The 19,241-nt window shown below is 39.5% G+C and overlaps 1 protein-coding gene across 1 annotated transcript in view; it reads left to right on the top strand.

Moving 5' to 3' along the window:
* Positions 1-19,241, top strand: part of LOC124605792 (tRNA pseudouridine synthase Pus10) — a 90,844-nt gene that overhangs the window by 30,296 nt on the left and 41,307 nt on the right. Inside the window, exon 7 of the mRNA XM_047137684.1 lies at positions 4,729-4,961. Coding sequence (XP_046993640.1) covers positions 4,729-4,961 — 233 coding nt within the window. The remainder of the gene's footprint in view (positions 1-4,728; positions 4,962-19,241) is intronic.

The raw sequence follows: 19,241 nt of genomic DNA on the forward strand, positions 1-19,241 counted from the left end.
ACTTTTGTAGATACTTTATCTAATGCTTGTCCTGGCCATTAATATTATTAGATAGCTCTACTTTCCTAATTTTCATATTGTCCACCAACTCGTCTTTGATGGTTTCAGTGTCAGGATCCCCCCCGCCCCCTTCCCTCCAATTCCACCTGTTGAGTTTGAAGTGTTTGACACTATTTGACAGTTTGTCTAATGGTTTTAGCTTTTCTAACATTTTGGCTAAACTAGTTTCCATGTTGCAGATGGTACAGGGCTTACAGTATTCACAACAATATTTAATATATTCCAAGAGCCCTGAAATTCTGTAATTCTGTTTTAAGATCAGTAGAACATTTATTGACAACACTGCACAAACAGATCACCACAAAAAAAAAAAAAAAAAAAAAAAAAAATAAATAAATAAAATCAGCTTGGGGCTGTTTACAGCTCACCTAATTGGGAAAATTGCACGCTGCTGCTTTGTTGTGCGAGGGCAAAGTGATGTCATGATCAGTACCTGGTGGTTATTGTGTAGTTAAGTAAATGGCCACTGCACTGCGAAGTGAGGCTGCACTGCTATTGCATTGGTTGGCTGCTGCAAAGGCACTCTCAGGCATCACTGCTGCACTTGTAGCCTCGGGATCAGCGCATCAAAATCTTCTGTTTCATCGATATAATGTTTCTTGACTTTTGTTGACAGTTATTTCAACATATAAATATTTCATGTTGTTGACCTGGTTGCTATGGTCAACTAATCTCATTTCTCCCTTCTGTTGTTATAGTTCACACTTATTTTGTTTTTACCAGATCACAAAATTGCTACTTAAATATTGTAATTACTTTGGGCAATAAAACAGTGAGTGCTTGCCTATGCCTTCTTTACTGTTTACTTCAGCTGCTGTAGGCAATGTCATATTTTCTACAGCTGCTTTTTGAAACTTATTCTCATTTGTGATAAAACTCTCTTCTCTTTGCACGTCTTACCCACGTCCTGTACTTAGGGTGCCAAAACGGTGTGTAACAGTGCCCCTCTGCAGCTATACTGAGCCCTGAAGACTTATTCGCTTCCCTGTGATCTCTCACCCTGTTACTATTGATGATACTTTTTACCTTAATTATTCTATTGTGTGGTCACCTTTCCAGAATTCTCTTGATGCAATGGGCCTGCTATGCAATGCCACCAACTCTTCCCATTTGACTTCTTCTCCCTATGCGGTCGAGAACTGGAAGAGATCTTTGAAGTATTCTAGCTACGAAATGACATAACTGCTTTTTAAAGAACTCTTCTGTATTTTGTTCCTCGTATGTAACAGTTACAACACTGGGCAAACAGTTCTCTTATTAATCAGAATATCATCTCCAAACCGAATTTCCGAGCAGAACAGAAGAGAATGACATATCTGTTCAACTTCTTTCAACTGTTTCTGGGTGTTGTTGTTGTAGGCAATGCCTCTTGTTTTCTGCCTTCCAAAATACTGACAAGACATGACACCAAAGCATAAGTGACTCCTTCACAACTTGTGGAAACTTCAAGTCCCTGCTGCAGCTCAGTGGCACTCTGTCTTGCATGTCCCATTCCGACTCTGTACGTTCATCACACCAGTGTGGGCACAGTGGAAAGTCTTCAGCATGGTAACTACCTAAACAATGTTTTTCCACAAACATATTTCATCTGATTGCGAGGAAGAGAGGAAAACATCATGTTACTATACACTGCTTATAACTGAGTGCTGAATACAAATGAATAACTGAGTCAGAGACATAAATTTTGTGGAAAAATAATTATTTAATCTAGTGGAAAGGAAGAGTTTTAATAGAAGAATGGAAGAGGATTTTGCACTGAGAATGCTCCAAAAAGGACAATATGTGGAGCAGCAGATAGGCTAAAGCTGAGCTTTAAGACAGTCATGTGTCAGAGAGCTAACAGATTAATAAGTTGCAGCATAAAGATAGTTAGTGGCTGTGTATGTTTACTAGCTCTCTGCTGAAGGACTTTGTCCAAAAGTTGAGTAGCATATTGACATTTCTTACATGTCTGCTGCTCTATGCTGCCTCTGTTTGGTGACTATAATTATATGTACTCAACGGATTTATATTCCTTTCTGGTTTGCTCATCCTTACTTATTTTACTTTGCACGTGGCAAGGGCTGTACAAGGATCTTCTGTTTCTTTCTGCTGAGTGCACTGTTTGTCCATTGGCATTGGTGTTCATCCTGCCTGTGACCTCCCCAGTCTTATCTTGCCACCTAATTGTGAGTCTTCTCTTCCTCTCATTCCATCTATTGTTCTGTAGAATACTATTCTAGGTAGTCTATTCTCCGCTATGCTTGCTGTATACGGCCTCCCTAGTTTGACCTTCTCTTCTGTAACACTTCAACCTTATTACTTTGTGTGCACAGCTCTTGCAATTCTTTAATTTTTTTTCTTATCCTCCAGTCCATGTTATTTTCATCATATACAGGTCTGAAAATATTCCTTAGTATTTGTCTTTCAAATATTAATAGTTTTTCTTCATCTTTCATTCTAAATATTAATGATTCATGTCCTTATAGTGTTACCAGTATAACAGTTGAAAGGAACAAGCAGATTTTAAAGTTAAGAACTCTTTTTTCCTTAAGATTTTCCCTAAACGAAAATGTGTTTTGTTCACTGTTGTTAGATAGGCATCTGTTTTTATATCCATTCTGATGTTGTTACTAAAAAGACTAAGTACTTGGAGCTGTCAACTGTCTTAAAAGTTAATCCATCTACAACCAAAAGTGCATCAATTTGGATTTTCTTTCTTTTGACTAGATAATCCTGTTTTCTCAGCAATTTTGTAATAATTTTGCATCAATTTGTTTAATTCTGGTGTGGAACCACATATTAATGGTACATAATTTGGATAGTAAGTCTAATAATGTTCACCTCATGCATCTGGATCCCTTGTGGATTACTTTTAGCAAATTGTCTACCTATCTTCTTTAAGATGACATTAAATAAAGTAAATGAAATGATGTCCCCTTGTTCAATCCATTGTACACCTTAAAATTTTCCATTTCACTCGCAGGTGACAAAAGTTTAATCTATACACATTTTAACTAATCTGCTAAATTCAAGGGTATTTCAAAACCCCTCATTACATTCAGGAGTTTGTGTTGGTGTATGTTATAATAGGTCTTTTTGAAATATAGAAGTAATATGTAGACATCTACATTGAATTCACGCACCTTGACTATTGTTTGCCTTAGAGTGTATAAATTATCTAATGTGGATCCATTTCTGCAGAAACTGCACTGGTAGTCCCCAACTGATTCTTCAGTTATTGGGATCAGTCTGTTTAATAGGCAAATTGATAGGATTTTATAAGAGACATCCAATGAAGCAATTCCTCTGTAGTTATCACTCACAAGGAGATTGTTCTTCTTGAATAAGGGACACACAATCAGTCTGCAGGTATGGATTCACTCTTACAAATCATTTCTATTAAAGACTGTAGTTCTAATTACAGTTGTGATTGTGGTCATCTATTCTTTAATAACTTAGTGTATATCAGATCTTCACAACAAGCCTTAATCTTTAATTTATTTGTTGATTGCTGTATGGTATGGTTACTTGCACATCACCTATATTGGAATTCCCCATCCCCATATTTAAAATGAAGAAAGTAGAGCTTACAGCATTTGGAGGGAAAGTAAATCAAGAGAGTAATAAATTCCAGGAAAGCGTTTGAAAGTAACAATTCATTGAGAAAGAGATTTGGAAACCAGAGTAATATATGGCTCTTTAGATAGTTGGTATTACAGACAAGAGACCTAAATTTGAAATAAGAAGTCTCAGGGTGAAAATGCAAAGAGATGTAAATAGAGGCAGACAGATTATGAGAAAAAGATTGTTAAAAGAAATAAGAAACAACATTAAATAATAAATACTGAAAATGAAGACTGATACTGGTGTAAAGAGTTAATGTGGATGGTAAGCATATAAAAGGAATAAATAAGCTGCAGAAGAAAATAAAGGAAGTACTAAGAGATACAGACTGGGGGCGAATGGGAGCAGAGGGAAGTGAAACAGGTACATAGTGAGAGAGAAGTGTGCTAGAGAGCTATTTCCTATTTTTGGAGTTAAGGCACACCAATTTTGGAAGGGAGATGATGAAACAAGCCCCAGTTCTTGCTGTTGCGGACCAGACCTCACGCAGCAACTATACATTACATGTTTCTGTTATAGGTTCTTTATATAGAAGTATTCCTTCTGACTTGTAGTGTGGAGTAAACCCATGAACAAGACTTTTGATCCCTAACTTTAATTATCCTGGACCTCGTGTGATGACAAAAAGTAGAGTGCATCAAAAAATTTGATTTCATTATCAAATACTTTGTCATGCTCTTGAGATAGTTTATAGAACAACTATGCAGAAGTGTATGCAGGACCTCATGTGATGACAAAAAGTAGAATGCATCATAAAACTTGACCACATTAATGTTTGGTTTCATTGTCAAATACTTCGTAATACTCTTGAGATAGGTTTATAAAAAAACAGTGCAGAAGCGTTTGTTTCTCCAACACATGTAATTATTTACCATAATTTGATATCAGTATAAAAAAAGATTTTCTAGCAGGAAAGAAGAATCATATTGACGTAAGACTGTATCACACAAGAAGAAAAATCCTTTTACAAAGTTACAGTCTGTAACATACTAAACATTCATTTATGTCTGTATTTTGTGTTTCAGTCAGTATTCTTCTGCGTAAAGTGTGATGTTGTTACAGGGAGTGCTTGGCAGAGCTCAAGAAAGGTGAGCAAGAAAAACAGAAACTGTATGAAGCCCTTTGTATCTGCCATGATGTACCATTGCTTCAGGAGAAATTAGATTGCTTATCGAGTGCAGCCCCCTTGCAATTGCAGCAGTGGACACCTATAAGAGTTTTACATCGCCGACCACTGGCAGAGAGAGTCAGAACCATACACTCACTGGCAGCAAAGGAGGTCAGTGGACAGCCAGGTAAGAATGTAGTATATTATGTTCGTACATATTTACTTAATGAGTTACATGAGTCAATTACATCAGGATTAGCAACTGGAAGTAAATATGTCATCAAATATGTTATTCAAGATTTATTATTTCCAAAATATTCTGGTTGTTGTTGTGGTCTTCAGTCCTGAGACTGGTTTGATGCAGCTCTCCATGCTACTCTATCCTGTGCAAGCTTTTTCATCTCCCAGTACCTACTGCAACCTACTTCCTTCTGAATCTGCTTAGTGTATTCATCTCTTGGTCTCCCCCTACGATTTTTACCCTCCACGCTGCCCTCCAACAGTAAATTGGTGATCCCTTGATGCCTCAGAACATGTCCTACCAACCGATCCCTTCTTCTGGTCAAGTTGTGCCACAAACTTCTCTTCTCCCCAATCCTATTCAATACCTCCTCATTAGTTATGTGATCTACCCATCTAATCTTCAGCATTCTTCTGTAGCACCACATTTCGAAAGCTTCTATTCTCTTCTTGTCCAAACAATTTATCGTCCATGTTTCACTTCCATACATGGCTACACTCCATACGAATACTTTCAGAAATGACTTCCTGACACTTAAATCAATACTGGATGTTAACAAATTTCTCTTCTTCAGAAACGCTTTCCTTGCCATTGCCAGCCTACATTTTATATCCTCTCTACTTCGACCATCATCAGTTATTTTGCTCCCCAAATAGCAAAACTCCTTTACTACTTTAAGTGCCTCATTTCCTAATCTAATTCCCTCAGCATCACCCGACTTAATTAGACTACATTCCATTATCCTTGTTTTGCTTTTGTTGATGTTCATCTTATATCCTCCTTTCAAGACACTGTCCATTCCATTCAATTGCTCTTCCAAGTCCTTTGCAGTCTCGGACAGAATTACAATGTCATCGGCGAACCTCAAAGTTTTTATTTCTTCTCCATGAATTTTAATACCTACTCCGAATTTTTCTTTTGTTTCCTTTACTGCTTGCTCAATATACAGATTGAACAACATCGGGGAGAGGCTACAACCCTGTCTTACTCCCTTCCCAACCACTGCTTCCCTTTCATGTCCCTCGACTCTTATAACTGCCATCTGGTTTCTGTACAAATTGTAAATAGCCTTTCACTCCCTGTATTTTACCCCTGCCACCTTTAGAATTTGAAAGAGAGTATTCCAGTCAACATTGTCAAAAGCTTTCTCTAAGTCTACAAATGCTAGAAACGTAGGTTTGCCTTTCCTTAATCTTTCTTCTAAGATAAGTCGTAAGGTCAGTATTGCCTCACGTGTTCCAGTGTTTCTACGGAATCCAAACTGATCTTCCCCGAGGTTGGCTTCTACTAGTTTTTCCATTCGTCTGTAAAGAATTCGTGTTAGTATTTTGCAGCTGTGACTTATTAAGCTGATAGTTCGGTAATTTTCACATCTGTCAACACCTGCTTTCTTTGGGATTGGAATTATTATATTCTTCTTGAAGTCTGAGGGTATTTCGCCTGTTTCATACATCTTGCTCACCAGATGGTAGAGTTTTGTCAGGACTGGCTCTCCCACGGCCGTCAGTAGTTCCAATGGAATATTGTCTACTCTGGGGGCCTTGTTTCGACCCAGGTCTTTCAGTGCTCTGTCAAACTCTTCACGCAGTATCGTATCTCCCATTTCATCTTCATCTACATCCTCTTCCATTTCCATAATATTGTCCTCAAGTACATTGCCCTTGTATAGACCCTCCATATACTCCTTCCACCTTTCTGCTTTCCCTTCTTTGCTTAGAACTGGGTTTCCATCTGAGCTCTTGATATTCATACAAGTGGTTCTCTTATCTCCAAAGGTCTCTTTAATTTTCCTGTAGGCGGTATCTATCTTACCCCTAGTGAGATAGGCCTCTACATCCTTACATTTGTCCTCTAGCCATCCCTGCTTAGCCATTTTGCACTTCCTGTCGATCTCATTTTTGAGACGTTTGTATTCCTTTTTGCCTGTTTCACTTACTGCATTTTTATATTTTCTCCTTTCATCAATTAAATTCAATATTTCTTCTGTTACCCAAGGATTTCTACTAGCCCTCGTCTTTTTACCTACTTGATCCTCTGCTGCCTTCACTAATTCATCCCTCAAAGCTACCCATTCTTCTTCTACTGTATTTATTTCCCCCATTCCTGTCAATTGCTCCCTTATGCTCTCCCTGAATCTCTGTACAACCTCTGGTTCTTTTAGTTTATCCAGGTCCCATCTCCTTAAATTCCCACCTTTTTGCAGTTTCTTCAGTTTTAATCTACAGGTCATAACCAATAGATTGTGGTCAGAGTCCACATCTGCCCCTGGAAATGTCTTACAATTTAAAACCTGGTTCCTAAATCTCTGTCTTACCATTATATAATCTATCTGATACCTTTTAGTATCTCCAGGGTTCTTCCATGTATACAACCTTCTTTCATGGTTCTTAAACCAAGTGTTAGCTATGATTATGTTGTGCTCTGTGCAAAATTCTACCAGGCGGCTTCCTCTTTCATTTCTGTCCCCCAATCCATATTCACCTACTATGTTTCCTTCTCTCCCTTTTCCTACACTCGAATTCCAGTCACCCATGACTATTAAATTTTCATCTCCCTTCACAATCTGAATAATTTCATTTATTTCATCATACATTTCTTCAATTTCTTCGTCATCTGCAGAGCTAGTTGGCATATAAACTTGTACTACTGTAGTAGGTGTGGGCTTCGTATCTATCTTGGCCACAATAGTGCGTTCACTATGCTGTTTGTAGTAGCTTACCCGCATTCCTATTTTCCTATTCATTATTAAACTTACTCCTGCATTACCCCTATTTGATTTTGTGTTTATAACCCTGTAGTCACCTGACCAGAAGTCTTGTTCCTCCTGCCACCGAACTTCACTAATTCCCACTATATCTAACTTCAACCTATCCATTTCCCTTTTTAAATTTTCTAACCTACCTGCCCGATTAAGGGATCTGACATTCCACGCTCCGATAAATTAGCAGTTACAAATTGCTTTTGAATGGTGTGACAATATTCAGGACATTTAAACAAGTTTCATGTTCACATCAGATCTGGAGACCAAATGGCAGAAATGCATTATCTAATGTGCATGCCCTGATGATGTACGGAAAATTGTATCAGTTTAAAGACTACCTAACGAAGGACTAGTGCAAATAGTTTAAGGTGTAATTTCCTCATTTCATGTAAAATACTGCAATTATAATAATTATGAAATGTTCACATCTCAAAATCAATCTGCGCAAATCTTTTTTTCTGAACATTTTTCATGAATACTTCATGTAGAGAAATTCTGCCACCAACAGGCAAATAGGTCAGTTCCCTCCCCTGACTGAACCACAGTCATACACATTTGGTTGAGTCCTGTTTTGTAAAGCAGTAGTCACCGTTACATTTCTTGACATCACCAAAAACATTAAAGAAACACAGCATTCATTTATCTATTCACTAAACTGTAATGTTTTGTAGGTCCCTTCATGACAAAAAACCTACAGGAATGTGGAATGAATCAAGTTATAAATTGACAAATTGAAGTAACTTGTAGAAACTGCATCAATTTTTAAACTGCTGACTAAACCCACATTTAAACTGGTAAAATCAACAGGAAAGCCACTGCTTCAAAGAACAATGCTTCTTCCTCAGTTGCATTAAGCAACTGCCATTTATCTCATAAAAGTAACATAAAATTTTTCTGGGTGATATTATCATGGAATGACATTAACCTAAGTGTTATTAAAATAAAAGCCAGTTTACAATGAGCAACAGATGAAAGGCTGCACAGCAGATATTGCAGTGTTTTACATCATAGCAAATGCATGCAATATTGTTGTGGGGAAGATGATATGATTCTGTTGTACTTCAGGATTAAGACCAGTTAACTCAGTCTGAGCAACATCAAAGTACTATGATTTGAGTATGTGCCCAAGCACAGAAGACTGGATTGGCAGTGGGCTTTTTCATCAAAAATATAATAATAATAATAATAATAATAATATTGCATTAGGCTCCATAGCTGAGCACAAGTCTCTCAATTGGACACCACTACAGCCACATGTGTGTGCCTCCAGTTATCCAATATGGAAAAGGGGAACCTACAGTTTAATATGGAATCATGACCACATGTTGTTCCTGGCAACTCTTTACATTATTGAGAAATGCAGTCTAGATTGAAGGCAGACTAAAAATTTCCATGGTCCAGTAGGGATTCGATTCCAGACCTCTTGGTTTCCAGGCATGCAGTTTGCTGCTAGACCACCGAGCCCACCATAAATGTAATGACATGGTGTTACCAGAACTTATTTATGTTACAATGGAAAGAATACACACATTACCAATGCTGTCTTTGCACTTTCCTCTTGTGTTCCCAGTTTTGTCCTCGCCAGCAGTGTAGGCAAGAACACATGATGTCATTGCATGAAATGCTGAGATATAACCACATTATAAGATTTTTGTTCCTCATGTAATTGACATTGTACATTGTCAGACAAAAAAAGTGAACCACCCAGAATACATGGTCGAATATCAGTGTAACTTTTACATGTACACACTGTTGGCAGGTTTGTAAATAATTAGAGTTACAATTCTCTGTGCCATAATGTAACTGGATCGATAAAAAAACTACTCAACAAGTGACAGCAGGAGAAAACACTTGTAAAAGATATGGAAATACATAAGCCAGTGACTCCTCCTTCTGACAGAAGGGTTGAAAGGTAGGGAAGAGGGATGAAGGAGGAGGACTGGCAAGGTTTAAGATATGGGAAGAGTTGCAGAAAAGTTGCCCAGAATCTCAGGTCAGGGGAGACTTACCAGATGGGATGAGGAGAAAAGAAAGACTGATTGTTGTTGGTGCCTGCACCGAATAGATCTGAAAACATGAGAACTCAAAAGGTGGAAGACAGGGTAACAAGCAAGACAGATATTACTGAAAAAAACACAATGTGCTAGAATCAGTGAGGCCTGGAAGGTAAATGCATTATATGTGGTAGATAGGAGAGAGGGTTGGAGGGGGGGGGGGGGGGGGGGGAGAGAGATTGGAAAATAAAAGTTATAGGCAAATAAAACAGAGCAAATAAAAGGAATAGTTACTAAAAATAAATTCTGAGACCACAGAAATTAACGTAAATGTAGGCCAGATGTGTGGTGGGGACCAAGTACATGTTGCAATGCCAGTTCCAACCTGAGAAACTCGAATAAAAACGGAGAATCCAGATGGTGTATATAGTGACATAGGCACTGAGGTCACAACTGTCGTGTTGTAGAGCATACTCTGCAATAGGATATTGTGTGTCGCCAGTACATGTACAGGATAACTTCCACCATGCAACACACAGTGCCTTGTGGAGTACGTATGAAGATGTAGATGTTCACCCTGCATCTGTGTCCACTCTTTCTGACTGATAACATGTAGTATTGGCAACATAGAGTATACTGATGGAGACCATGGTCTACAACATAACAGCCCCCCCTCCCCTCCCCCCCCCCCCCAACCTATCTACTATGTCTAATGCACTTCACTTAGCTTTCTAGTCTTACTGACTGTTGCATGATGTTTTTCAGTAATCTCTGTCTTGCTTATTGCCCTATCTTCCATCCTCAAGCTCTTATGTTTTCAAATCTTGTCTTCTGCAAGCAGCAACAGTCACTCTTTCTTTCCTTCTCATCCCATGCGACAAGTCTTCCCTGACCTGGGGTTCTGAGAGACATTTTTGTAACTGTCCCCATTTCCTAAACCTTTCCTGTCCTTTTTCTGCATACCTCTTTGTGGTGTCACCGCCAGACACCACACTTGCTAGGTGGTAGTTTTAAATTGGCCGCGATCCATTAGTACATGTCGGACCCGCGTGTCGCCACTGTGTGATCGCAGACCGAGCGCCACCACAAGGCAGGTCTCGAGAGACTGACTAGCACTCGCCCCAGTTGTACGGACGACGTAGCTAGCGACTACACTGACGAAACCTCGCTCATTTGCAGAGCAGATAGTTAGAATAGCCTTCAGCTAAGTCAATGGCTACGACCTAGCAAGGCGCCATTAGTAACATTGCACGTATCTAAAGAGTCTCACTTGTATCGCCACTATCTCCAGATGTACCAAAAGGATGGATTAAAGTTAAGTATTCCAGGAGCTACGTACTTTTCTTTATAGCATTCATTACGTATCCTGTTTCAGACCTCTCGCCATCCAGCTTTAGCTTAGCGCGTGCCCTTCGGCTTCCTCTCATTGTGTCTAGCCTGTCTTGTCTAGACACAACACTCTTCTTTTACCTTCTGCCAAAAGAAGGAGCCACTGGCTCCAAAGCTTGCACGTTTCCATATCTTTTATGTGTGTTTTCTCCTGCTGTCACTTGGTAAGTAGATTTTATCAGGCCTATACAGTATATAAATGGTGTGGACAGTATCAGAGGGTGAGAGATCGCTTTTGAAGGAAATGAGATGCCACATACTCATGTGAGACAGCTTATAAACACCTGACAGAGTTTCTTCTTGTCTGTGCCTTCCATCTGAGAACAAGCAGTGGACTCCTTGGAACATTCTGTACCAGTCCACCTCTTTAGTCAGAGACTTGTAACAACTGGACTAGGGAGTTACTATTCCATTTGTAGGCTGTCATTACCACCACCACACAAACAGATACATTTGAAGAGGTGCCATCACTGGGAAGCATGGACTGCTGATGAATAGTGTCACATTGTGTTCAGCATTGAGTCATTGTTCTGCACTATCCGAGATAATCATCGTCAGTGAATATGGTGGCAGCGCGGAAAGAGGTCAAATTCTGCCATTGTTTTGGAGAGTCACAGCGGTGTTACTACTGACATCGTGGTGTGGGGAGCCGGCGGTTATGACTTTGGTCACAGGTTTTAGTGAGTGAGGGAACTGTGAGGACACAAAGGTACACCACAGACATCCTGTGTCCTCATGTGTTAACTCTCGTGGGATAGTAATGTGGTGTTGTTTTTCAACAGGACAATGCTCATCTGCACATCGCACATGTCTGTGTGAATTGTCTATGTAATGTTGAGGTTCCTCTGTGGCAGCAAGAGCTCCAAATCTGTCCCTGATAGAACTTGTGTTGGTCCAGCTTAGCTGTCAGCTCCATCCTGATGCCAGTACCCGGGATATAAAGACCCAGTTACTAAAGCTGTGGATCAGTTAGCATCAGGAGAGGATAGAATGGTTTTATAATACCCTCTCAAAAAGAATCAGTCCAGACATCCAGGCTAGAGCGGGTGCAATGACTCAACATACTCCCTTTTACTTTACTGCTCTCTCCTCCTGTTAGTAAGTAGGCACATCTCCTATTTCCTGCTGAATAAACATGTATATTCATTCATACATAATTTTCTGTAGATCCCATCATCAAGGAGAACCTTCAGGGACGTGAAATGTGTGAAGTAGCTCTTAGAAACTAACTACTGGTAAATTATTATAAAGTATTTCTGCATACTCAAGCTAAGTTTAATGTAGTAAAATCAGCAAGAAATTTAGTATTTAAGAAAACATAAAAACTAGCTTCTTCCTCAGTTGTGTTAAATCGGTGAAGTTTATCTGCTATTGTGTGCTTATGTATACACTGATCATGACTACCTACCTAATAGCCAGTATGTCCACCTTTGGCGTGGATAACAGGAGCAACACATTATGGCATGGAAGGAATGAGGCCTTGGTGGGTTGCTGGAGGGAGCTGGCCCACATCTGCTCACAGAAGTCATCTAATTTCCATAAATTCCTGTTTAGTGGTAGGGGAGGGGGCAGGGGGCTATGAGCTCTGATGCTATGCTCAGTCACATCCGTGACATGTTTGATTGGGTTCAGATCTGACGAGTTGTGGGAACTAACCACTGTGTTCCTCGAATCACTCCATCACACTCCTGGCCTTGTGACGTGGCGCATTACCTTGTTGCAAAATGCCACTGCTGTCAGGAAACATGATTGTCATGAAGTGGCGTACCTAGTCTGCAACTAGTGTATGTCAGTCCTTGGCCGTCATGATGCTTTGTACAAACTTCACTGGACTCATAGATGCCCATGTGAATGTTCCGCAGAGCATAGAGGAAGCAGCGTTTCCACATCCCACACATACGTCAATGAGCTGTTCCCTTGGAAGACAATGGATTCGCACCCTCCCATTGGCATGGTGAAGAAGGTATTGGGATTCATCAGACCATGTAATGCTCTTCCACTGTGTCAATTTCCAGTGCCATTGGTCAAGTGCCCATTTCACTCGCAATTGTCAATGTCGTATCGTTAAAATTGGCACATGCATGGGTTGGCAGCTGCAGAGGCCCATTGTTAGTAATGTTTGTTGCACTTTGTGTCCAGACACACTTGTACTCTGCCCAGAATTAAAGTCTGATGTTAGTCCTGCCACAGTTCACCGCCGTCCTGTTTTAACAGTGTGCCAGCCTACGACATTCAATATCTGTAATAAGGGCTGGCTGCCCAGCCCCACAATGTCTGGACATGGTTTCACCTTAGTTTTGCCGTGTGTTGAAGACACTCACCACAGCACTCCTGAAACATCTGACAAGTTGTGCAGTTCCTGAAATGCTTGTGGCGAGCCTCCAAGCCATCACAATCTGCCCTCGGTCAAACTCAGATAGTTTGCGCACCTTCCTCATTTTACACTCAAATAGCACGTTCACTTATGCTACATGTACCGTGCCTGTGTCTGATTAGCAGTCATTCCTCGCCAGGTGATGCTGCTATTGGCTGGATGGGCTTATATTGGTAATAAGTTTATGGTCATAAAGTTCTGGTTGACCATGACCACATTGACACTTACTGAACAAATGTTACCTATGTGTATAGAAGTGAAACCTTCTTCACTGTGAACACATTGCTAGTTGTCATGCAGCTAGCTAACTCATCAAACCATGTGAAGAACATCTGTTACAATCTGAGTTCAAGCCAATGTCCAGTGGCAGTGGATACATGCAGAATTCGAATAGCATATTAAGCATAGTACAAGGAAACGCACAATTTGTCACATAATGTTCATATGTATCACTGTAGAAAACTGGCATAGGCAATGACTGATACACTTCTACAGACCTTATACCTGGTGGCTCACAACATCCAATTAGATGTTATTGCAATTGCGCATATTAATGTATTTTCCACGTTGATGTGCAGTAGGACTGATAAGTAAGTGTAACTCATTACGAATCAGAAGTTTTTACATGTAAATAAAATCAGTGAACCACTTTACAGGCACTGTTCAAAATAGTTCCAGTTGGTAGTGATGTTTCAGAATTGTGAATTTTACAACATGTGAGTGTAAGTGGTAATCATAGCTGCATGAACAATTGCTGTCAATTCAAACATAGTGTGTGGCCATTTGGTTGTTTCTTGTCATAAAGCAATACAAAATCCATGAATATTGCTATTTCTCATTTGAATAATGTTGCTCAGGGGCCTATATTGTTTTGCCACACTTTCCATCTTTGATCCAAATGTGTCAAATTTGCAGTCTCCCTTTAAATAAAACTGCTGCTACGATATCAGCTTTTCTGCACTGATTACATTGTACAAGTGATATAGGTGAACCATTTGCTCAGGGGGAAGTTGTGGTTAAGAACAAACCATCCAACATGTTCTTTTTCAGTCGGTATCACAAACAGTTTCACGCGTGCATGTGGGCGCATTTGTGTGTGTGTGTGTGTGTGTGTGTGTGTCCACGAGAAATTCAAATACTAGTGACAGCATTCTTCATGCAAAAACATACCTTTGCTGATCACAGTGAATTCAGAAATACTGTGAGACTTCACACTGCTAAGTAACTTTATATAAGCCTAAATGTATAATACTGCTCTTAGCCTTACACATTACTATTAGACAGAGCTTGACCTGACACAGACATGTTAGCAGGATCACTATTTCTTTCAGTTAATATTGACATAATAATGTTTGCAAGTCTTCATAATATTGTTAATAAACAAATAGTGAAGTTGGGTGGCTCAGAGCAGCACTGGCCTGCCATGGGACCAATAATGTCAAGTGGTGTGAGGGGCCAGTGCCATGTTTGGAACTGCCACTCCTAGCTCCCTATAAGTGTGAAGCATCTGTCTTCACTTTTATGGGAGCAGCAGATTAAAAGGTGGCACTGGCCCTGCTCACCATCTGACAACATTGGTCCCATGGCAGACTAGAGCTACCATAAGCTGGCCAACTCTGCTTTCTGCACATTTCGACCCTTTCTAGAAGGTTGTGGTTTTTACTCCTGATGACAATGGTAGACACAGCCATCGATAGCTTGTGTGTTTTATTCAAACTGATGCGACCCATAAACCAAGACGATTCTATTCATTAATGGGCCAATTGATTTGGAATCACTGTTAACATGATCAACAGAAGTTTTCTGATGTTAAGTGATGTGTGTTAAATATGTTCACAATACTTGACCTTGTACATTTAACTCCGCCAGTTTCAAAAATGTTTGTTAGGAAATCTTGCTTATCATCACACTGTTGCCATAACCAATTACAGAATTCTAGTCTGTTATGGTGGCCTACTGGGTGTTTACTTTGAATCACAGAGTAGTGGTAAGGATAAAGATCTTCAACTTGGGAAACCCTGTAGACAGTCGTATGCGGTATCCCCATACAGTGTCATTTGCCCCACTGATAACTGAATCATCATGTACTGCAGAAAGTATACAATTTTAGTTTGCAATGATTTGTGTGCTTTGATGAAGTCAGGAGCCAGATGGCTGGTTTCACAAAGTCATTGATCTAGTCAAAAAAATATACTTTGTGCTCCCAGTTGTCATATTGAGAAACGTGCATAGTTATGAATCAACATTTACAGTGCCACAACATTCCTCCAAAAACTTGTATTTATCTACATATTCATTGAAGTCATACTGCATGTCCACAGAAAGAAATGAAAGTATCAAATGCTTTATAAGGTCTCATAATATACAGCACAATGTGTATGTACTGGATGCTTCAATATCTCTAAATATAAGGGGCAGTCAAATGAAAATGATACAGATGAGAAAAAAGTAAATAAACTGTTTATTATTTCAAAAGTAATCCCCATAACTGTTGATACATTTATCCCACTATGAGACAAGATGGTTAATGCCTTCATGGTAAAATGTTTGCAGTTGCCTATGGAACCATGGTTGAACCCGGGCTTACACCTCTTTGTCTGAAGCAAATTGGCAGCCACAAATGTCTTCTTCAGTGCTCAAAAATAAGGAAAACACATGGGGAGAGATCGGAACTATATGGGTGATGTGTAAGGCAAGGACACTTTGCAAAAATTGAAGCACACCATGAAGTTCAAGTGTTCCAAATGTTGACAGATGGCTTCATTCTGTTGCCTAGGTTGTTTCAACTATGTAGCAGAAGCTTCATTGGCTAACCCTTACACAGCCTCCATATAGTAGTGATCCCTCCCCAAGTGATTTCCATATTTGTGGAGGCCTGACGAATGACATTTGTGGCTGTGAATTTGCTTCGGACAAAGAGGTGCCACGTGTTTACAGTCATGGTTCCTTAGTTTCAAATTCAGCTTGTTATGAGACTAATAATCAAATTGAAATTTAAGGTATGAAACACAAGTGACAAGCCCTTTTTTACAGGTGCACATCATGAAGTAGAAAAGTTGTAAATACTCATCTGATTTTTGGTGTTGGCTTTCACGACAAACTGGGGTGTCTTGTCTGCTGCCTGCTTGCAATAATCCTGTGTGTGAAATTGCTTCTCTAGGTACTGTTGATGACACTAGGTTTTCAGAAAACTGTTTCTGGTGTTTATTACACTCACTTCTTTTCACATAACTCTGAAAATACATGATAAAAAATATGAATTATTCTGACATAGAGCATAACCAGATTCTGACCTACCTCTAGCAACCATCTGATCAACTAACTGACTGCCCACGATAGGTGCTGCTGCTGTCTATAAGTACATGATGACCATTGCCATTTTTCATTACATTGTTTGCTTTAGACATGAACAAAACTGAAATTACAACCAATATTTGTAGAGTGTTGGTAAACTGCTTAGATATTTTGTTACTACAAAACACAATAACAAGTTTCTTACAGCCAGAATTTACTTAGAAGTATTTTTTTATATTCAAAATTTATAAAATATACTTCGCAAATAATAACGTGAAAATATTTTTAAATTACACTTTAATTACATTTATTTACTAACTTCTGACAGCTTACTATCCTCAAAAATAACTAAACTGTATAGCTAGAATTTGATAACACACTTTGAAATCGAAGAAAATATGCATATAGTTTTTGATTACAACATAGTTTCAAACTTGACTTTATAAGTTAAATGGACCACTGACACATAAAATTATTGATTATGTTATACTGCATAACTTACTTTAGTGTAAGAGCTCATGCTACCAATATTTCATAAATATTCAGGCTTCTGGTATTGACGTCCGCCCCCCGTAGCTGAATGGTCAGCGCGACAGACTGTCAATCCAAAGGGCCCGGGTTTGATTCCCAGCTGGGTCGGAGATTTTCTCCGCTCAGGGACTGGGTGTTTTGTTGTCCTACTCATCATCATTTCATCCGCATCGGCGCACAAGTCGCCGAAGTGGCGTCAAATCGAAAGACTTGCACCAGGCGAACGGTCTGCCCGACAGGAGGCTCTCGTCACACGACATTTCATCTGGTATTGATCTACTTATATTGTGTGTTCGTGCGATTAGGCAATCGCAAACATTTTTCCATGAAGGCATTGCCCATATTTTCTCACAGTGGGATCAATGTATTATCAGTTATAGCAATTACTTTTGAAAAACTTAACAATTTATTTACTTTTTTTTTTCTCGTCTGCCTTGTTTTCATTTGACTGCGCCTTATGCTTCTGTGGGCAAGCATTTAACAATTTGGATGTTACCAAAGAAATTCACTTGCAGGTCATTTATGCAGTATCTTTGACTGATTTTAAGGATAAGTAGGAAGGGCTGAGCGGAGACACATCTGTGTGAAGCCGGGACAGCTGTTGGGAACCTGTGAAGTGTCAATGATGCTAGTAATACATTATTGCAGTTCAGTTTACAATTTACAAGTTGTCATTCTTTTGCACCAGCCTTGGCAGTTGCTCATTCGGCTGCATATTGGATTCTAGCTGACGTCCATTGAGTCAGCTCAGTGTCTACATGCCCAGGCAGTGTTAGTGATGCCTGACACTGCAGCGTGTTGCTGGCGAGCAGCTGCGACCAGTGTCCAGCACGGAATGGTTTCATGTTGGCTGTTGGAGTATCCTTGGTCCCACTCTGAATTCTACAGTGACATTTGGTGACCTGTCTGTAATGCACATGGTGTCGGTAGTCATGTAGTCGGTTGATCTCCTCCTTACCCTTGGTAGGTTTCAACATCTGGAGGCACCTGTGTGTTGAACAGGAAAGTGGAGTCCAGGAGGTCCTGTTACTGGCCTCTGCATTGAAGTATCATACTGGCAGCATTGTGCAATGTGATGTTGTTGAAAGACAGTCAGTTTCTCCATCAGTAGGCGATAAGTGGCGAGCAGCATGAAGTTGGTCATCTTGAATGCATCTTCGACTAGTTCACAAACTGTGCTGAAGCATCTAGGACATGTATTCACTACAGTACCATAATCATGAAATCGAGTGCTATTACTGTGCTTGCCATCAATCCCAATAATCAACTAATGATGAGATCTGGAGTATTTAAAAGGAGCTGGCATGTGCCTATGACGTAAGGCTCAGTTTGTAATGATCGCATGTCTTCTCCTCAAATTCTGCTATATTTTCTTAACAGCCTGTTAACTGATGTGCCAGTTCCTTGCTGTGTGCTCTTGTGAAAGAGATAGAGTTCCTTGAAACATGTCTTATGAGCTAAACAATACCCTTGTCACATTTCCTTTGGTTTTCTGTCACAGTCTCCTTTCTCTTTCCGCCTCTTGATTTTGCCTACAGCAGTGTGAATGAGTCTTAATAAAATTTTCTAATTTCTGCCCCTTTTGTATTTTCTGCCATAACAGAAGCAACTGTTTGAACAGTGTTCAAAAAAGAGTAAACTTTAATAGATCACATTCTCATTCAACATGTTTAAAAAGAATAACTAACTGACAGATCAATGAGTAATTATTAAAACACTTCCTAAAAAGACAAGAAATGTGAGCATAAACATTAGACACAATATGTAGTGACAAAACCATAAATAAAGACAAGTAATTAACTCTCAGCACCCTTCGTAATTATTCTACTTCTTAATTCTCCAACACTTTACAAATTGTTCAAATGGCTCTGAGCACTATGGGA

This window comes from Schistocerca americana, chromosome 3 (genome assembly GCF_021461395.2).
Source record: "Schistocerca americana isolate TAMUIC-IGC-003095 chromosome 3, iqSchAmer2.1, whole genome shotgun sequence".
Lineage (NCBI taxonomy): Eukaryota > Metazoa > Arthropoda > Insecta > Orthoptera > Acrididae > Schistocerca > Schistocerca americana.